This window comes from Rosa rugosa, chromosome 3 (assembly GCF_958449725.1).
Source record: "Rosa rugosa chromosome 3, drRosRugo1.1, whole genome shotgun sequence".
NCBI classification, from domain to species: Eukaryota; Viridiplantae; Streptophyta; class Magnoliopsida; order Rosales; family Rosaceae; genus Rosa; species Rosa rugosa.
The window spans coordinates 32,995,663-33,016,130 of record NC_084822.1 but is presented as its reverse complement, the minus strand read 5'-3'; the positions used below and the strand labels follow the sequence as shown (position 1 = coordinate 33,016,130).

The following is a 20,468-nucleotide window of genomic DNA, read 5'->3' as shown; positions in this document are numbered from 1 at the left end:
GGGCTGGTTCAACTAGCTCCCACACTTGATTATCTCTCATGGACTCTAACTCTGCATGCATTGCTTTTGTCCATAAAGCTGATTGGGAACTATTGATGGCTTGGTTATAAGTGATCGGATCATTCTCTTCGCTGATATCAAAATCGACCTCTTGAAGATAGGTAGTAAACTTTTCAGGTTCTACTTCTTGAAGAAATAACACATAATCATCTGAAATTGCAGACTTACGAACTCTTTCAGACCTCCTTATTGGAATAGCTTCTGGTTGTGCTATGGCTGCTTGATTAGGAGGAAGATCTTGGTGTTCGAAATCAATGGGATTCTCAACAATCTGATTATCAAGAACAGGAAGATCTTCTGGTACTAAAGGGTATACTATGGCTGGAATGGCTGGAGCATTTGCTACTGGATTTTGAACAGCTTCTTCACCCTCTTCCTCCAAAATAAAATCCTGAACAGTAGATGGCATATTATTCTCAAGAAACTTGGCTTTATTAGTTTCAATTATCCTAGTGGAGTGACTAGGACAATAAAACTTAAAACCTTTAGATTTATCAGGATAGCCAATAAAATGGCAAGTAATGGTTCTTGGATCTAGCTTTTTCTCTTCTGGATTGTAAGGACGAGCCTCTGCTGGACATCCCCAGGTACGAAAATGCATAAGACTCGGTTTTCGACCATTCCATATTTCAAATGGTGTTTTATCAATGGCTTTGCTAGGTACACGGTTAGAAATATAATTCGTAGTCTTGAGTGCTTCACCCCACAAAAAAATTGGTAAACTACTTCTGCTGATCATGCTTCGGACCATGTTTAACAACGTACGATTTCTACGTTCTGCAACCCCATTCTGTTCTGGTGTACCTGGTGTTGTGTATTGTGCAATGATTCCACATTCCTCCAAATATTTCGCAAACGGACCCTTATGTTGTCCTGCCTCATCATATTTGCCATAGTATTCTCCTCCTCTGTCGGATCGAACCACTTTAATGGATTTCTCCAACTGTTTTTCAACTTCAGGTTTGTAAATTTTAAATGCTTCGAGACTTTGAGATTTTTCAGAAAGTAGGTAGATATGGCAATACCGTGAAAAATCATCAATGAAGGTTATAAAATACTTTTTGCCACAGATGGTATTGACATTAAAAGGACCACAAATATCTGAATGGATAAGTTCTAGTAGATTAGAACTACGTGTGGAACCTAACTTCGTGGAGTTTGTCATTTTGCCTTTTATGCAATCAACACAGATTGCCATATCAGAAAAATCTAAGGCTGGAAGTATTCCAGACTTAACAAGCTGTTGAAGACGTCTTTTGGATATGTGTCCAAGACGTTTATGCCATAGAAAAGAGGAATTTTCATTAATTAAGACTCTTTTGGAACCTATAGATTGCTCTATGAGATAAGAATCAACAGAATAAGAACACCTCAGACGCCACATGTCATCTTGAAGATAAGCACTACCAACATAATTTGTATTAAGGAAAAACTTTATTTCTTCAGAAAAAGTAAAATTGAAACCATCCTTAACAAGTTTGACAGGGGAAATTAAATTCCTTCTCATCGAAGGAATAAACAAAACATCCTTTAAAATCAAAACAAAACCAGATTCTAACTTAAGGTGAACAGTTCCTATGGCTTCAACAGCAACTTTGACTCCATTCCCTACGAAAACTTTGACTTCATCTCTACTTGGAGTTCTCCGGTTTACGAAGCCCTGCAAGGAATTTGAGATGTGAATAGGAGAATCGGTGTCATACCACCAGGAATTTGAAGGAACAGAAATAAGATTTGACTCAATTATTGTAAAACCATGAGCTGAACCTAGACAAGGACCTAGGATAGTAAAAACACGATACGTACCCTTCTTTTCTAGCCACGACTGATACTTAGCACAGTTTTTCTTCATGTGACCAGAATTTTTGCAAAAGAAGCATTTGAAAACTGTTGTTTGTTTTGGCTTAAGGTTCTGAGATCCTTTGGATGAAGAGGAGTTCTGCTTTGGATCACTCTTGGCATGATGAGGTGGGCGTTTGTAGGATCCAACAACCTTCCCTTTATTGATCCCTGACTGGGTAACCAAAAGGACAGATTTCTCCTTTTCCTTTTTCAGCCTAGCTTTTCCTTGCACAGAGTGGGCAATAAGCTCATCTACATTCCACTTCTCTTTCTGAGTATTATAGCTGACCTTCAGTTGGCTATAGGCATCTGGAAGAGATTCAAGAGCAAAATGGACAAGGAAAGGATCAGGAATAGGAATTGCTAGGGCTGAAAGTTTCTTGCTCAGGTCAATCAGCTTCATAATATGCGCCCTAACGCTTCCTTCTCCTTCAAACTGCGCCTTAGACAATGCCATCATCAGGTTTCCTGTTTCTGCCTTTGAGGATTCCTGAAACTTCTGTCCTATGGCTGCCAGATAAGCTTTGGCATCATTAGTTTCTGCAATGCTACCTCAAACAGTCTCATTCATGTACTTTTTCATGAACAACAACACCACCCTGTTAGATCTCTCCCATTTTTCAGCTTTCTCCTTCTGAGCATTAGTACTGGTTGGAGTAATCACAGACTGATCCTCCCTTAAGGCTAAATCGAGATCCATAATTCCTAGGTTTATCATTACATCATGCTTCCAGCCCTTAAAGTTGGTTGCACTCAGAATTTCTATGGGTGTCATAAGTGCAGAAGAAACTGTAAAGTAAAACATGTAATATGCCTTAAGAAAATTATCCTAAACATGTCATACAATGAACAAAAGAACAATTCAGAGAGCAAAAAAAATTGTTCAAATAACCCCAATCTTTAGTTGCACTATTAAATAACACATGTGAGCAAGAAATTTATTAGTGCCTTGAGTTCTTTACCACACCACAAGCTTTATAGAACACGAAACTTGATAAATTTTATCAACGCATGTGAGCAAGATGATAAGATTTCTTTATGTGCTCTAAATTCCTTTGATGTGCTGACTTAAACTACGATATACTTAATTAACACCTGTATGGCAAGATAATATCCATATATCATATTTTAAGGTCACAATTTTGGTCTAATATTATAACCATGAACTGAGAAAAACCTGAACAATTTTAACACCTGTATGGCAAGAAAAAATCATTATGGGGTATCTCAAAACTGGACCAATGTTTTGTTTGAGTCTTATGAAGTGTATATTTAAGTGTGAAGGTTTCGATTAAAAACTTTAACTTAAATAAGACCTCAAACAAAAAACATATATTGCAAAAAAAAAATATATATAAACATATGCTAGATGCTGAATTGTGCCATCTAGCCCAGAAAAATACTCATAATGAATAATTCTGCAATTATATGTTCTACGCATTCATATACTCTGATATGCAAGAATGAAACTTAATTAGCTTAGCAAAAATTGTCAAACTACATACCAATACCTGAGCATTTTGTTCCTGCAAGTTGAAGTATAATACATACATACAATTTCTGATTATATCCAACCACACAATCGAGACATTGGAAAGAAAATAAATGCTAACCTCAATGAATTTTGATCCTTAAATTTAATGATAGAAGCATGAAGTATGGATGGGTATAAGCATGGAAACAGCAAAAGGGACATGATATGGGCTCCCAGCGATAGAGTGTGAATAACCCATTGCTTGATTTGAGTAAATAAGAAGCATATACACCGAAAGAAAAAACCCCCAAAACTGGATTTCTGAAAACCCAAAATGTGCACTGGAAGAATGGGGATGAATGGGATGAATCATGTTGATTCCAAAAAACAAAACGCACCGTTTGAAATAAAAAAAAAAACCAGGCCCCATTTTATTTTATTGTAATTTATTTTATTCCAAATTTCCTTATTGTTTTGTTTATACAAAAGACCCAAATGAGAGATATCATTTTTCTTTTTATGGAACAACCAAAACTTCAACCGATCTCTATATATGCAGAGTGGCTCTGATATCACTTGTAAGATCATAAAAATAAATATGAACATGTCATAATCTGCATAGAGATAGAGATACAAGTACAAAACATTTTGAATGACTATAAATGTTCGTAGATAGAATGAATACCTATGGAGTCCATCGTCTTCAAGCAAGGATTCGGTAAGACAAAGTCTTCTGTTCTCTCCAACAGCGATTTGTTCTATCTCTCAATGGGGCGAGATTACTTGTGAACCGGTAGAATTGGGAGAACAGGGACCTTGACTTATATAGGTGCCATGTGATAGAACCCACCCATCAAAGAGAATTTATCACTTACCATATGCACCTCCTTAGTGGTTAAGTCACTTGATTTCATATCCTTTAAGACATATTATTAGGCTCATAATCTATAACATCAATCACAACATTATAGCCACTAATTTACTGCATATATGATCCTTTGATTTAATTGAAAGACATCACATATAATTATTGTGTAAACTTTATTATTAGATGATATGTCCAATTGGGTTCTTATAGAACGCCCATCAACCATCATCCACACCAGCGCCATCGTCTGAGAAGAGCGAAGAATTATACCCAGCCCAGATCGACGAAACGAAGACAAAGATAGGAGCCCTGAGACCCCAAGAACCCATCCGGCAACACCTACCAATCGTCGATGAGGGGCGGAGCCACGCTCGACGCAATGGCGCTGCCGGACAGGTTGCAAACTCCCCGGTGCTTTCTCCAAAGTTTAGGTTTCTCTCCTGATATATCAGAAGGAATCTCTAAATAAAAATCTGGTAATAGTTGAGTTTTAATATTGCTATTTCTTAGACCGACACTATGCGTCAATAATGCAATTGTTTTAGTGTATTGAGTATTGTTTCCAAAGTCCTGGAGAACAAAGTTGAAACTATCTTGAAGGTTTAGGGGGAACAAGGCCATGCCAACAAAGGGAACTGGGCAATTGCCTCACGTATGTGGCAAACCAGGAGAGCTTGCCTGAATTCCTGAACAAACCGAGACGCTAGCTTCGGTGTCGCTCTGAGCTGGCCAACAAGGCCACAATCTTGAGTATGTAGTAGTATGGATCATACAGCACATAGTTAATCACGATCTATTATTTGGGGTACCCCTGCAGGACCAGTACAACAATTTATTTGGCATTGTTGTTTATCCCAGCTCCTGACTCTCTCAGACTAATTCTTGCTCGGTTCTCTGCTGACCTTCTGCGAGTTCTGTATGTATGTAAAATTAGTAAATTACAATAGAATACAAAAGACAGTCGCACACAAATACACATGCTATAAATGTGTGTATTTAAGAGTACTATAAGACAATCACAAATATTGCACAACTATAGTAATAACCAGGAATCATGTGCTGATCTCATAAACCTACTTTCTTTAGAACACCATAAATCATGACGTTATTTAATTAGTCCTTAAGTTTGAAATTGTTCTGTGAATGAATACATTTATAGGTTTCTGTTGTGGTTTCTTATATTTCACAGAAAAGTTGAGAACTTGAAATTGCTTGTGGCTCATACAGTAGGCATTTATCTTGACAAGTCATTCGGTTACACTTGCTGGTTTCAAGTATCTTCTTTTGTTGGCAAGTTAGTTTTAAATATTAAAAGATTATACTTTTCGAATGTGTTGCAGATGATATCTCAATCTCTACAAGCCAGCTGAGGAAAAAAAATAAGGAAGTCAGCTAGTGCAGTTGCAGCAATAATAACTCAAATGTGACAAGACTATCCAAATAAGCTTCTCGGCTACTGTCACCATCGACACGAACACTACCACAAATGTGGCCTAAAGATACTAGTATTTACACATGTTTGCAGTATTGGTGGTAGCACCCCATTAATCTTTCCAACCCTTGTATTTGTTGACAATAATTAGGTCTATGACCCATATTTATATATTGGTGTGTTTTGAAAGTCACCAACACCACTTAATTGTTTATAAGTTTTTACTCTCTTCCAGCATTATCTCTTAAGCAACATTATAGTTATCTCTACCTCAGCCTTATCCCCTAATTGTTTATAAGTTTTTACTCTCTTCCTCAGCCTCATTTCTATCTCAAGTCCTCAGCCTTAGGCTCCGTTTCGAATTGCTTCGCTTTTAAAAAAATCAGTTTTTTTTCAAAATTTTAGATTTTATTGTGTTTGGTAAATAAATAAAAAGCAGTTTTAATTGAAAGTTATAGGTCACTGGCAGCAGATTTTAGAAGCAGCCCAGAGGTTGCTTTTAGAAGCTGATGTGGATCAAAACACGCTCTGCAGTTGTTTTATGTACTGACAGCACTTCTAAAAATATTATTTACCAAACACGAAACTGTTTTAATTCACAGCCGATTGTTCTCACAACACAGCAGCAGCATTTTTTTTTTTTAAGCCACAGCAATCCCAAACCAGCCCTTACTCTCTTACTCTCTCTGTCGGTCTCTCCATCAAAAACCATGAAGAGTTTCACTGAAGAAGCAGCCAAAATCTCTGACTTTGTCTTCAAAAGCTCCAACAGATCTCGCAAATTCGTGGCCGAGGCATCCAAGAGATCTGACGAGATCCAGATTATCACTAAGCCGGCGACAACCCGATTCTCAATGTCAGAGAGAAGAAGATCAAAAAGCTGGGATTGAAGTAGATTATAGTGTTGTCCCAATTAGGCAAAATCAATCATACAACAGATATCTCACTATACTCGGTATCGTGTGATTAGATTTTTGTAGTAGTGTGCTCTTGCTATGTAGTACTTCAACTCGATGCGGTTTTATTGTAAAATATCGTGTGTTATTGTAAAAAAAAGTTTTGCTTTAGGAGACACGTACCAAGTGTCACTCCAAAACCACCAAAAAATGGTTCCATGACTCCAAGCAAAAGATAAGTTTATTCGTATATATAACTAGAAAGGGAAACAAAAAGATGACATATCTTTATGCATGTTACTTGCAAGTTGCGATCAGATTGTATAGGTCTGAAGAAGAAGTTGAGAAATAAGAAGAAGAGTAGCAAAACGAAGAGAAAGGGTTTCTGTATTGAATCAATGAATGGCTGGTGCTTACATTGCTTTAATTCCAGATTATATAGGCAGTGCCGCAGTGCCTCTCCTAATTAGCTAATCCAGCTTACAATTGGCTAAGCTCTAACAAATTCCTGTGAATCAATCAGATCGAGAGTGACAAAGAAGTTTTCCAACAGCTTTCAAGCTGAGATGGGAATGTTGACTTTGTCAACCTTGTGCTCTTCTGCAGTCTTACGTATGTAGGGAAGGTACGACAGAAACAGAAATTTCATGGCAACACAACGCTTGCTTCCATTATCCCGCTGAATCTTTTAAATATGCTAGCTGAAGGAAAAGATCGAGAGTTGGAAATAAAATGTAAGATGGTTCTAGCTAGCACGTCCCACAGAGTTTCTTTGTTGCTTCTCGGTTGACTGTTATCGAAAACTAACAAATAGAAAGAAAAGAAGAATAAAAAAGCGGTTTGGACTTTGGACTTGGGAGGTGGAGGAACGTGGCAACCATTTACCAACTGAAAAAAACAATGGAATGATACTGTAATCAATACATTATCCCTTCATAGCTAGCCTTCATCGTCAGGTCAACACCGCCCATGTTGGGCCCTAAACGCGTCAATGAAGTTTGTTGGAAGAATTTGTTAATTTATATTATTTTAGGTCTGAAACTCTGTTTTCTAGATTTTCATTTTTTAACTATTAAATCTATGGGCCCTAATTTCTACGAAATACACCAACCAAGTGATTTGATATCATTCATGACTTGTATATGTACATCACTTATTCATCATCGTCTTAATTTGCAGTTTACACTCGGTTATTCATGGCTGATCCCTCATCTTCCAATACTACTTCGGCATGGACTTATCACGTCTTTTTGAGTTTCAGGGGTGAAGATACCCGCAAGACTTTTACCGACCACCTCTATACAGCTTTTGTCAACGCAGGTTTAAGAATTTTTCGAGATGATGAGGAGATTGAGAGAGGAGAAGAAATCAAGCCAGAATTGCAGAAAGCCATCCAACAGTCACGGTGTTCTGTCATTGTGCTTTCAAAAGACTACGCGTCTTCCGGGTGGTGCCTTGACGAGCTTGTGATGATCCTGGAGCGCAAGAAGATATCGGACCATGTAGTTTTGCCGGTTTTCTACGACATCGAGCCGTCCGACGTGAGGAACCAGACCGGAAGTGTTGCATATGCTTTTGCTAGACACGAAAAGAAAAAGGAATCCTTGAAGTACGCAGTGGAAAGATGGAGGGCAGCACTTAGGGAAGTTGCAGATCTAACAGGAATGGTGTTGCAAAATGAAGCTGACGGGTACGTAATTTCCAAACTAATTACTCCATGTTTAATTATGACGTACTCCATGCTTGCTCTTCTTCAAAGTACGAAATCTAATACTAATTACAAGACTCAATAATTAGGTGTTTGCTTAAAGAACTGCCAATTCACAAGATAAATACATTTACAACACCCTTCCTAGTTTGACCAAGCTCAACGATAATCACCTAGTGCTGATGTCGACGTACCCCTTTAAGATCTAGCTAATTTCGGCTGCGATTTGACTCCTTAAACTAAAATGGTCAAACCGCCGCAAGCAGCGGAGATATCGATCATCTCCATTGGATGGTTTCCATTTTTATGTAGTACCCTTAACCTAAGCAAGAGTATCGATAACTTTCCCTTATGAAATTTATTAAAAATGGGCATTGTGTATCATTAGTATAAAAAATGGTCTATTTTCATAACATCAATGAAAATGGCCATTTTACAATATGACAATATCACATAGTATATATATATATTTTTTTTGAAAGGATATCACATAGTATATTTAGAGACCATAGAATAATTACTTGATTTTTTTTTGAAAAGTATGAATTGCATTGAATTAGCGAGAAATATCAGTCATAAGGGCATCCTGAATGAAATTGGGAGCATACATAAACCAAGAGTGATCCGAAACTATATTAGTTGAATTTTGAGCTAGTGTGTGAGCTACGCTATTAGCTTTCCTGCCTACAGCTCACACTATTAGCTTTCCTGCCTACATGGCAAACCTTGAAGTCTGGGTGTTTGCTAACAATAATTTGACTTCCTCGATCACAAATCCTAACAAAGAGCTATCTTCTTCCTCAGAATTGACAGCCTGCACCAGTTGTAAACAGTCGCTTTAGAAAACCACTTTGTTGTACTGCAACCCAATGGCAAAATGTAGGCCAGCATGCAGCGCTAGCAGTTCAGTTTGCAGGAGATAATTACTTGATTTGCTATGACTCAAAATGAAAAACTTTAATTAATTAGTATGTACAATATTCATAATATTAGTTTATCTATGCGCGTCCTTGTGCGCGCGCACACACTATATTTAAGAGAACATACTTTGTGAGCATGAAAATTGTCACGCTCCGAATTTTGAATAATAAATTCAAATCCGAAACCTGAATAATTACAATTACAAAATCCAAATCTCGAAACTTCGAGTTCATTATTACAATTCACTCTCACAATATATTGTAAAGCTCAAATGAGCATAACACACCTCACAACTTACAATTGCTGTAAAACTCTAACAATTGCTCTAACCGCACGATCACCGTCCTGGTTCTCCTGTCCTGTAGGATTACCCGCTACACAATTTGAATAGTGTACCGAGAGTTGCAACAACACAAAACCCGGTAAGCTTTTTACAGCCAGTATGAGTAAACAAGAAAGAATTGTTGATTTATTTCCTTACAATTATTATAACTCAACACGATCACCATAAAAGGAAGGATACTCTTGAGGCTCTCTTTTAAGAACTCATTCTTAAAAGACTCAAGTATCCTCAACACTTCTCACATAAGACTCCTCACAGTCTCAAGTAACCTCAACATCACTCATACTTGACAACTCACAGTCTCAAGTAACCTCAACATTACCCTCACATCACTACTCAACAATTGGCAGACAGACTAATTATATATATATAGACCCTTATGAGTTACTCTCAATTTCCCTCATAAGGTTACCACATATATATAGACACTTATGAGTTACTCTCAATTTCACTCATAAGGTCACTCCACATTTGGCAGACAGACTAGAGCTCTAACTGAACGTAACCACTCGTCCGGCCACAGACGTGATTACGATTTAATACTATTAATAACCACCAGCCCGGTACGAGAGCGTGATTCACTAATAGATGCCATGGTCACCTCGTGACCTAGTGATCTCCACAGATCACAACAATTTATTGTTCCTCAACAATAAAACTCAACACCTCTCACAATATATTGTTTCTCAACAATAAACTCAATACCTCTCACAATGTATTGTTTCTCAACAATAACTCAACACAACTCCAACAATACATATTATTTCACGTAAATAATATATATATAGACATTCACACAGGAATGCCTATTGATACCAACTATAGTTCATATGATTGCAATAAAATAACGTAATTAAATGTATTGGGTTCGTAATATGAACCACGTGAGGTTTACTCACCTCGATAATCCCGCTGCGTCTTCAATTCAGCTCAAAATACGATCTACAATCGTCCACCAACTCAAACCGTCAATCACCTAGTCAGATACGATCTTAACTTAGCAATCATTCATAAACCACACATATACGGAAATCCAACGGTCGGATTCTAATTTAATGATGATCCAACGGTCAGATCGAATTTATATGATGATCCAACGGTCGGATTCTAATTATACGATGATCCAACGGTCGGATCGAATTTATACGATGATCCAACGGTCGGATCCTCACGGATCGCCCTTAGGATCATCCTCCAAAATTATCACAAAGATCCAACGGTCAGATCTTCTTGAATCACTCTAACAAACATCTCCATAAAATTATACGAAAATCTGACGGTCGGATTCTCACGAATCGCCTCCCAAATCACTATTTCACATTTATACTAAGATCCAACGGTCGGATCTTCGCCCGTGACCACACAAAGTCATCGGGACAGTCATACGATCAACATATCTAAATTTGAAGTAAAATCGATGGTCAGATCTTCGCAGATCGTAAACTTAAGATAAAACGTAAAAACGTTAAATAGTAACGTAAAAACGTAAATCCACTATTTATCAACGTTTTCTAAAATGACCTTGTAATATATCAAAACGCTCGTAAGGATGCGTAGATCAACTAGAACAGTCGAGGTGCCCGGAAAATTTCCAGAATCCGGCGAAATTTGCAGAATCCGGCAAGGCTTGATTTCGACGTCAAAACTTCAATTTCAGGCTTCGATTCCTTCTAGAGAGTTGTTAAGAAACTCAAGACGAACTCATTGGTTCAAGAATCACAGAAAAATATGGTCTGTAGCTCGAGATATACTGATCGAAAGCTTCGGTGGTCGGAAAATTTGCAGAATTTTGCAGAATCCGGCGAGGGCTCCGATCGACGTAAAAACGTCAATTTCAGGCTTCGATTCCTTCTAGAGAGTTGTTAAGAAACTCAAGGCGAACTCATTGGTTCAAGAATCACAGAAAAATATGGTCTGTGGCGCGAGATATACCGATCGAAAGCTTCGGTGGTCGGAAAATTTGCAGAATTTTGCAGAATCCGGCAAGGCTCGATTTCGACGTCAAAACTTCAATTTAAGGCTTCGATTCCTTCTGAAGAGTTGTTAAGAAACTCAAGAAGAACTCACTGGTTCAAGAATCACTCAAAACGACGTCCTGTAGCTCAAGATATCGAGATCGAACCAAAACGAGCTCAAAACGGAACCGTGTCCTCCGCTGCCGCTGCCGGCCGTGTTGTGGTGCAAGGCTGCCACTGGCGGCTACGGAAGGACGAGGTGAAGGCGTGGGATGTGGTCTGGTGCTTTGAGGTGGGAGAGGTGAGTTGATGATGATTTGCTCTGTTTTTGGTTCGGTTCGGCCGAGAGAGAGAAAGAAGAAAAAAAAGAGAAAAAGAAAAAGAAGGAAGGAGACCGGGGGAAAGGAAAAGGAAAAGGAAAAGGAAGAAAAAGAAAAGAAAAAAAAAAGAGAATCCGAGGAAAAGAGATTATAAAAAAGAATCTCATATTTCCAAAATTCGTAACATAATCGTACGAACTCCAAAAATTTCGTTCGACATATACACGCGATCGTATCGCCGAGCTCTACAACTTTCACGAAGGAAGTTTTTCCAAATTTTGAACGTATAAAAAGTCAACTTTCGCGAGCCCCTAAATAACGTTCGTTTTCGAAAATTAATCGTTCGAACTAATTCCACAATTTCTCCGAGCCTCGTACTCGCTCCCAATATCGTGAAATCATTTCTAAAAATCCACGGAATTTAATTTGGATTTTTCGGGGTATTACAATCTACCCTCCTTAAAGAAATTTCGTCCCGAAATTTAAGCGCAAGTTAATTGCTCTCGATTACGGTTAACCTAACCATCAAATCTCCATCTTTCCCAAAACTGTAGTAATCTACAAAGCCACATCCCTTTGTATAAAAATACATTCCTATGGCCACTAAATCCTTTCATCACGATGTAAATTCACAAAACAACTCCTCAACAACAATCCACATCAATTACACAAAAACATCGCATGGATTATCACATAGATCTTCACATAGATCATCTCATAGATCATCACCCTGTACTGGCATACAAGCACAGTAACATTCCCACAAAGCGTTTCGCTACTCAATTAGCATCACTCAAAACAATTGATTCCAAAAAGCACGCCAATAAATTATGTCACCCAGTGATGATGACTTGGGCTTACTCAATCCTTGGGCTAAGCACTAGGGCTGGCCATTTGGGCCGAAGAAACCGAACCATCCAAATTTCGAACCGGCCCGAACCAATTTGGGTTTAACATTTGGGCCTACCATTCGGGCCGAACGATTGGGCTTAACATTTGGGCCTACCATTTGGGCCGAACAATTGGGCTTAACATTTGGGCTTACCAATCGGGCCGAACAATTGGGCTTACTATTTGGGCCTACCAATCGGCCCACCAACTTCCAGCTCGGCTACGGTATGAAATTGTACATACCGTATATACGTATGCATACCGTACAGACCGTATATACGTATGCATACCGTACAGACTGTATATACGTATGCATACCGTACAGACCGTATATACGTATGCATACCGTACATACCGTATATACGTCCGTATATCAAGCATATACGAGATCCAAAAATATTTGTAAGAGGTAAGGTTCGAACTCCCGACCTCGAACACGAAGGTTTTGCTCCCAACCACTGAAGCAAGAGCTGCCTTCATTAATATATGCTCACGTGTTATATTTATTATGTCATAAGCGACATAAATAAAATAACGGGAGAGGCAAGGTTCGAAACCTCAACCTGCTGCACGAAACCTTTGTCTCCAACCACTGGAGCACAAGCTGTGCTTAATATAATGTGTACAAATGTTATACTTATTATGTCATAAGCGAACATAATAAAAATAAACGAGAGGCAAGGTTCGAACCTCTGACCTCTTGTACAAGAGCCTTGCTCTTCAACCACTAGAGCACCAGCTGCTCTCGTTACTATCCATGCAACTCCTTTTATTTATTCTATCATAAGCGATAGAATAAAAACAAACTGTCGGTACACTCCACGTGTCACGACACGTCTCTTCCGTGATTTACGGAAGTCAAATTTACTTTCGGCTAAAGCTGTCTGCCACAGCGCCTCGAGATTCTCTCAGTCCCCTCACACGCTCTCCACGCGCCAACAGCTTTTCCGTGTTTTCAGGCGACTTTAATCCAACGCGTAGAATGAATCTCAGAGACCGTCCATCCAACGGTGGAGATCTGCTCACCTTGTTCTATAAATAGGTGCATCCTGGAGAAAAACTGTTCACACCAAAGAAAAGAAATTTTCCCCAGCCATTCTCTCTCAAACTCTTCAGCCTTCCTCTCGAAACTCAAATCCTTTCTTCATCAATTTCAATCCTTCTCTTCTGATCTTCTCTCCCATCTAGTTGATTCAATCCCATCTTTCCTCTGAACTTTCAGATCTCCATCCCACCATCATCATCCTTAATCCCTTTAACAACAACTCCTTCAAACACTCGACAACTTTACTCTTCGATCTTCACATCCCCTCAACCCATCACCATGGAATCACGAACTCTGCAACTGATGGAGCTACAAACCCAGCAACAAATCGAGGATGGAGGAAACAACCAAGCAGCCGGGAGTAGTGCCAACACAGATTTCTGGCGAAGCCGTGCCAGGTGGGTTCCTACTCCAGATCAAATAAGGATCCTCAAGGATCTTTACTACGACAAGGGAATTAAGTGCCCAACTACAGAGCACATTCACGAGATCTGTCTCCGGCTGAACCAGTATGGACATGTTGAGGGCAAGAACATTTATTTTTGGTTCCAGAATGTCAGGGCTCGAGAGAAGCAGATGAAGAGGTGCAATCAGGCTGCTCAAGTGCCCATGGGAACTAGTTCTCCTGGTACTGGTGGATCCATTGATCTCAATTTTGGGTCCACTGGTTCTACTGGTGCTGGTGGATCCATCGACATCAATTTTGGGCCAGCTGGTGGATCCATTGACATCAATTTTGGGTCCACTAGTTCTACTGATGATGGTAGATCCATTAATCTCAACTTTGGTTCCACCGATTCTACTGGTAATGAAGGATTTCTTGATTTAAATTTTGTTTCATATTCTTCCTCACACTTCAACACTAATACCAGTACAACTCTTTTGGCACAACAGGAGGACAACCATCCCTGCAACAACGAGGAGGAGATCACCAGGAGGTTGAAACTCTTCATCTGTTCCCCGTGCACGGCGAGGACGTCTTTGGTAACCCGAAGACTACTTCCGAGGAAGGTAGCGCATTTGGTTACTATTCTGGTGGCTCAGGCGGTTACAACAGTGGCTCTAACGTTTCTCTTGAGCTCAGCCTCAATCCATCCGGAGCTGCTGACTAGGCTTAGCATAGCATAGTCCTCGTTTTCCTTTTTGTAATATAAAATCAATAAGATTGCATGCATGTCGTTTCTTCTTTTTGTTTAACCAACAACAACACTAAGGATCGAACCTTGGTCACCCAATACTATTTTCAAAACCATAAACAACTCTACTGCACACATCTTTCATAATGATGCAATAAAAACAATCACTCAAAAAGAATCCAACAATCAATTAAGTCGCATCGAGGTCTAGCTAGTATCCTCTGAGTCAAACCAAACACAAACAATTTCATCGATAGGATTAGGGATTTATAAAGCTAAACACATCCTGAGTTAGCTAGGAAAAACCCACGTCTTTAGAGTTACTCTTACAACTCTTATAGAATCTCGATAATTCCATCTATCAATTGCTTCAACAAAAACTCACCACAATTCAATCCCTAACATTTAGCGATTCAGAAATCGAATCAAACTCCATATCACATAGTAATTCACTTGAACCACTATGGATACCTAACAAAGTCACTAAAATCAATATCCGAAATTGCGTTTAACTATATCACCTAAAATCAATCACCAAAGGCACACACTCTCATCCAACATCATTCACAAGAACTGATTCTAACTCTCCCAATTAATTACACCAAAATCAACTCCATTGCAAAACTTTAAGTGTCTCGCCTACTTAAACTTAAAACACACAACAACTTCAAATTCACTGCAGTCCATCTCCATACTACGATCCAAAACTTAAGAAAACTAGTTCACCACACAAAGGCCACAAAATTCAATTTCATTCACTTGAATAAAACTATATTCACAAGTCACGGTCAGGTCATCAACCCATGGTGTTCAAATGAATAAATTTCAAATCCAGTTTTCCTTGTGAATCGTAACGTATCGTTCCAAAATGATGCAAGCAACATCAACCACGTATATAAGACACATCTCGCGAACTCAATTCAAATTCTGAATCACCAAAACTACTACTAATTCCAATTCTACCAACAATCCTGATTCTGAAGGAATTATAGTACTCAACGACAACCCAAAACAATGGTCTCTCATCTCTAACCATCGAGCACAAAATAAAATTCTTGTCTCGCACCTTAAACCTTGCTTAACAACTTACATGCACAAGGAAGAAGTAACCGCAATAATTTCTTCCCTAACCTCAACCCTACTAACAAACTCCACAAGGACATCTCATTACAAAACAAGATATTTAATCCTTGATACGTACATCCCATCCAAAAACATCTGTATATCCAACTTAAAAAGACAAAATTTATAACAATTCATACTCGTATCCACACTAGGTACGTGCATAGGTCAACATCATGCCTTCAACCAAACACTTCAACATCCAAAAGGACCTCACTTCCATAAAACAAATCTCACCGACTCATCAGAGTTAAATCTAGAGGTCTCTATTCCTCGAAGATTACAACCTGCGGAAACTAAACTTATTCTAATACGAACTTAGAAGACAACTCTACCGTCCTACAGACATACACGCTGTCTAGACCCCATACTAAGACAAACCCAATGATTATACCAGTATCGAAGAGTATATGATGGGGATCCGCTGCAGACGGGCCATCACTCGGGGAGTACTGATTATCACCAAATATGTACCTTACGCTCTGATACCAAACTGTCACGCCCCGAATTTTGAATAATAAATTCAAATCCGAAACCTGAATAATTACAATTACAAAATCCAAATCTCGAAACTTCGAGTTCATTATTACAATTCACTCTCACAATATATTGTAAAGCTCAAATGAGCATAACACACCTCACAACTTACAATTGCTGTAAAACTCTAACAATTGCTCTAACCGCACGATCACCGTCCTGGTTCTCCTGTCCTGTAGGATTACCCGCTACACAATTTGAATAGTGTACCGAGAGTTGCAACAATACAAAACCCGGTAAGCTTTTTACAGCCAGTATGAGTAAACAAGAAAGAATTGTTGATTTATTTCCTTACAATTATTATAACTCAACACGATCACCATAAAAGGAAGGATACTCTTGAGGCTCTCTTTTAAGAACTCATTCTTAAAAGACTCAAGTATCCTCAACACTTCTCACATAAGACTCCTCACAGTCTCAAGTAACCTCAACATCACTCATACTTGACAACTCACAGTCTCAAGTAACCTCAACATTACCCTCACATCACTACTCAACAATTGGCAGACAGACTCATTATATATATATAGACCCTTATGAGTTACTCTCAATTTCCCTCATAAGGTTACCACATATATATAGACACTTATGAGTTACTCTCAATTTCACTCATAAGGTCACTCCACATTTGGCAGACAGACTAGAGCTCTAACTGAACGTAACCACTCGTCCGGCCACAGACGTGATTACGATTTAATACTATTAATAACCACCAGCCCGGTACGAGAGCGTGATTCACTAATAGATGCCATGGTCACCTCGTGACCTAGTGATCTCCACAGATCACAACAATTTATTGTTCCTCAACAATAAAACTCAACACCTCTCACAATATATTGTTTCTCAACAATAAACTCAATACCTCTCACAATGTATTGTTTCTCAACAATAACTCAACACAACTCCAACAATACATATTATTTCACGTAAATAATATATATATAGACATTCACACAGGAATGCCTATTGATACCAACTATAGTTCATATGATTGCAATAAAATAACGTAATTAAATGTATTGGGTTCGTAATATGAACCACGTGAGGTTTACTCACCTCGATAATCCCGCTGCGTCTTCAATTCAGCTCAAAATACGATCCACAATCGTCCACCAACTCAAACCGTCAATCACCTAGTCAGATACGATCTTAACTTAGCAATCATTCATAAACCACACATATACGGAAATCCAACGGTCGGATTCTAATTTAAAGATGATCCAACGGTTAGATCGAATTTATATGATGATCCAACGGTCGGATTCTAATTATACGATGATCCAACGGTCGGATCGAATTTATACGATGATCCAACGGTCGGATCAAAATTATACGATGATCCAACGGTCGGATCCTCACGGATCGCCCTTAGGATCATCCTCCAAAATTATCACAAAGATCCAACGGTCAGATCTTCTTGAATCACTCTAACAAACATCTCCATAAAATTATACGAAAATCTGACGGTCGGATTCTCACGAATCGCCTCCCAAATCACTATTTCACATTTATACGAAGATCCAACGGTCGGATCTTCGCCCGTGACCACACAAAGTCATCGGGACAGTCATACGATCAACATATCTAAATTTGAAGTAAAACCGATGGTCAGATCTTCGCAGATAGTAAACTTAAGATAAAACGTAAAAACGTTAAATAGTAACGTAAAAACGTAAATCCACTATTTATCAACGTTTTCTAAAATGACCTTGTAATATATCAAAACGCTCGTAAGGATGCGTAGATCATCACCTAGATAATAAAAACTCAAAATATGGTCGAATACGCCGCCACAAGCGGCGGTCAGTGGGCGGTCAACGCGGCGGTCAACCACCTCCGATGCAAAAGTCGTCAACTACAAACTTGTTCAAAATGACGAGTTGATCCACTTTCATAACTAGCATGAAGTCTGAAAACGAAAGGAAGTGGTCGGAAATTACCTAGAACAGTCGAGGTGCCCGGAAAATTTCCAGAATCCGGCGAAATTTGCAGAATCCGGCAAGGCTTGATTTCGACGTCAAAACTTCAATTTCAGGCTTCGATTCCTTCTAGAGAGTTGTTAAGAAACTCAAGACGAACTCATTGGTTCAAGAATCACAGAAAAATATGGTCTGTAGCTCGAGATATACCGATCGAAAGCTTCGGTGGTCGGAAAATTTGCAGAATTTTGCAGAATCCGGCGAGGGCTCCGATCGACATAAAAAATTCAATTTCAGGCTTCGATTCCTTTTAGAGAGTTGTTAAGAAACTCAAGACGAACTCATTGGTTCAAGAATCACAGAAAAATATGGTCTGTAGCGCGAGATATACCGATCGAAAGCTTCGGTGGTCGGAAAATTTGCAGAATTTTGCAGAATCCGGCAAGGCTCGATTTCGACGTCAAAACTTCAATTTAAGGCTTCGATTCCTTCTGAAGAGTTGTTAAGAAACTCAAGAAGAACTCACTGGTTCAAGAATCACTCAAAACGACGTCCTGTAGCTCAAGATATCGAGATCGAACCAAAACGAGCTCAAAACGGAACCGTGTCCTCCGCCGCCGCTGCCGGCCGTGTTGTGGTGCAAGGCTGCCACTGGCGGCTACGGAAGGACGAGGCGAAGGCGTGGGATGTGGTCTGGTGCTTTGAGGTGGGAGAGGTGAGTTGATGATGATTTGCTCTGTTTTTGGTTCGGTTCGGCCGAGAGAGAGAAAGAAGAAAAAAAAGAGAAAAAGAAAAAGAAGGAAGGAGACCCGGGGGAAAGGAAAAGGAAAAGGAAAAGGAAGAAAAAGAAAAGAAAAAAAAAAGAGAATCCGAGGAAAAGAGATTATAAAAAAGAATCTCATATTTCCAAAATTCGTAACATAATCGTACGAACTCCAAAAATTTCGTTCGACATATGCACGCGATCGTATCGCCGAGCTCTACAACTTTCACGAAGGAAGTTTTCCCAAATTTTGAACGTATAAAAAGTCAACTTTCGCGAGCCCCTAAATAACGTTCGTTTTCGAAAATTAATCGTTCGAACTAATTCCACAACTTCTCCGAGCCTCGTACTCGCTCCCACTATCGTGAAATCATTTCTAAAAATCCACGGAATTTAATTTGGATTTTTCGGGGTATTACAAAAATACTCAAATACCCTCATACAATAAATTATATTAACTGTTATAGGGTTTTTGTCCATTTACCCTATTTCTAGGGATTTTTTTCCCAATTACCCCATTAAGTTTTTTTAATTCCCTCTTACCCAAAACACTCTAAAGAGGTCTTCCCTAATACCCCATTAAGGGTTTTATTTTTTATATTTTATTTTTTTAATACCATTTTACCTTTACTCCTTTGTTACTTAGAGAGAGAGAGAGAGAGAAACTATAGGAGACTTCGCCGGAGCCGGCCACCGGTCAACTTTAGCCGGAATCCGGTCACCGGACGCCGCCCACTGGACTTTTCTGAAAACCTCACCGGAAAGGTCTATTGCCCCCAATACACCTCTATTGCCCCCCAATAGAGGGGCAATAGACGTGAATAGAGGGGCAATAAACCTCTATTACCCCCCAATAGAAGTCTATTGGCCCTCAATAGAACTTTCGATCGTCGGAATGAGAACTAATCTTCCTCAAATTAGACAAATAAAGCTTTGATTAAAGAAAAAAAAACAGATTATATCAATTCAAAAGGTCTATTGGCCCCCAATAGACCTTTTTATAAGCCTCTATTGCCCCCCAATATACTTTTTTTTTTTTTTTTTCTTTCCTTTTGGGCCTTCTGCCCCATTTTACCAAAACTTAGGGTTTAGAATTTCCACCTACATATTAAACATAATGTACAAGACATAAGGTTGCAACATATATATGCCCACAATTTCACAAAAGCAAAAGAGATGACCAATTAACTTCAAATTTCTTAGCCCTCAGCAACCTTTCCATGCTCCAATTTTTTT

The 20,468-nt window shown here is 38.9% G+C and overlaps 2 protein-coding genes across 2 annotated transcripts; both read left to right on the top strand.

Annotated features, from left to right (window-relative positions):
- The first annotated feature begins 7,741 nt into the window (after window positions 1–7,741).
- On the top strand, window positions 7,742–11,686 carry LOC133735423 (toll/interleukin-1 receptor-like protein). Its single transcript, XM_062162833.1, has 2 exons — window positions 7,742–8,262; window positions 9,085–11,686. The coding sequence occupies exons 1-2, from the start codon at window positions 7,769–7,771 to the stop codon at window positions 9,107–9,109; spliced, it is 519 nt and encodes a 172-aa protein (XP_062018817.1). The 5' UTR covers window positions 7,742–7,768; the 3' UTR covers window positions 9,110–11,686.
- A 1,172-nt stretch (window positions 11,687–12,858) lies between these two features.
- Window positions 12,859–15,848, top strand: LOC133735422 (protein WUSCHEL-like). The gene is made up of 2 exons (XM_062162832.1): window positions 12,859–14,560; window positions 14,650–15,848. The coding sequence occupies exons 1-2, from the start codon at window positions 14,035–14,037 to the stop codon at window positions 14,865–14,867; spliced, it is 744 nt and encodes a 247-aa protein (XP_062018816.1). The 5' UTR covers window positions 12,859–14,034; the 3' UTR covers window positions 14,868–15,848.
- The last annotated feature ends 4,620 nt before the right edge of the window (window positions 15,849–20,468 follow it).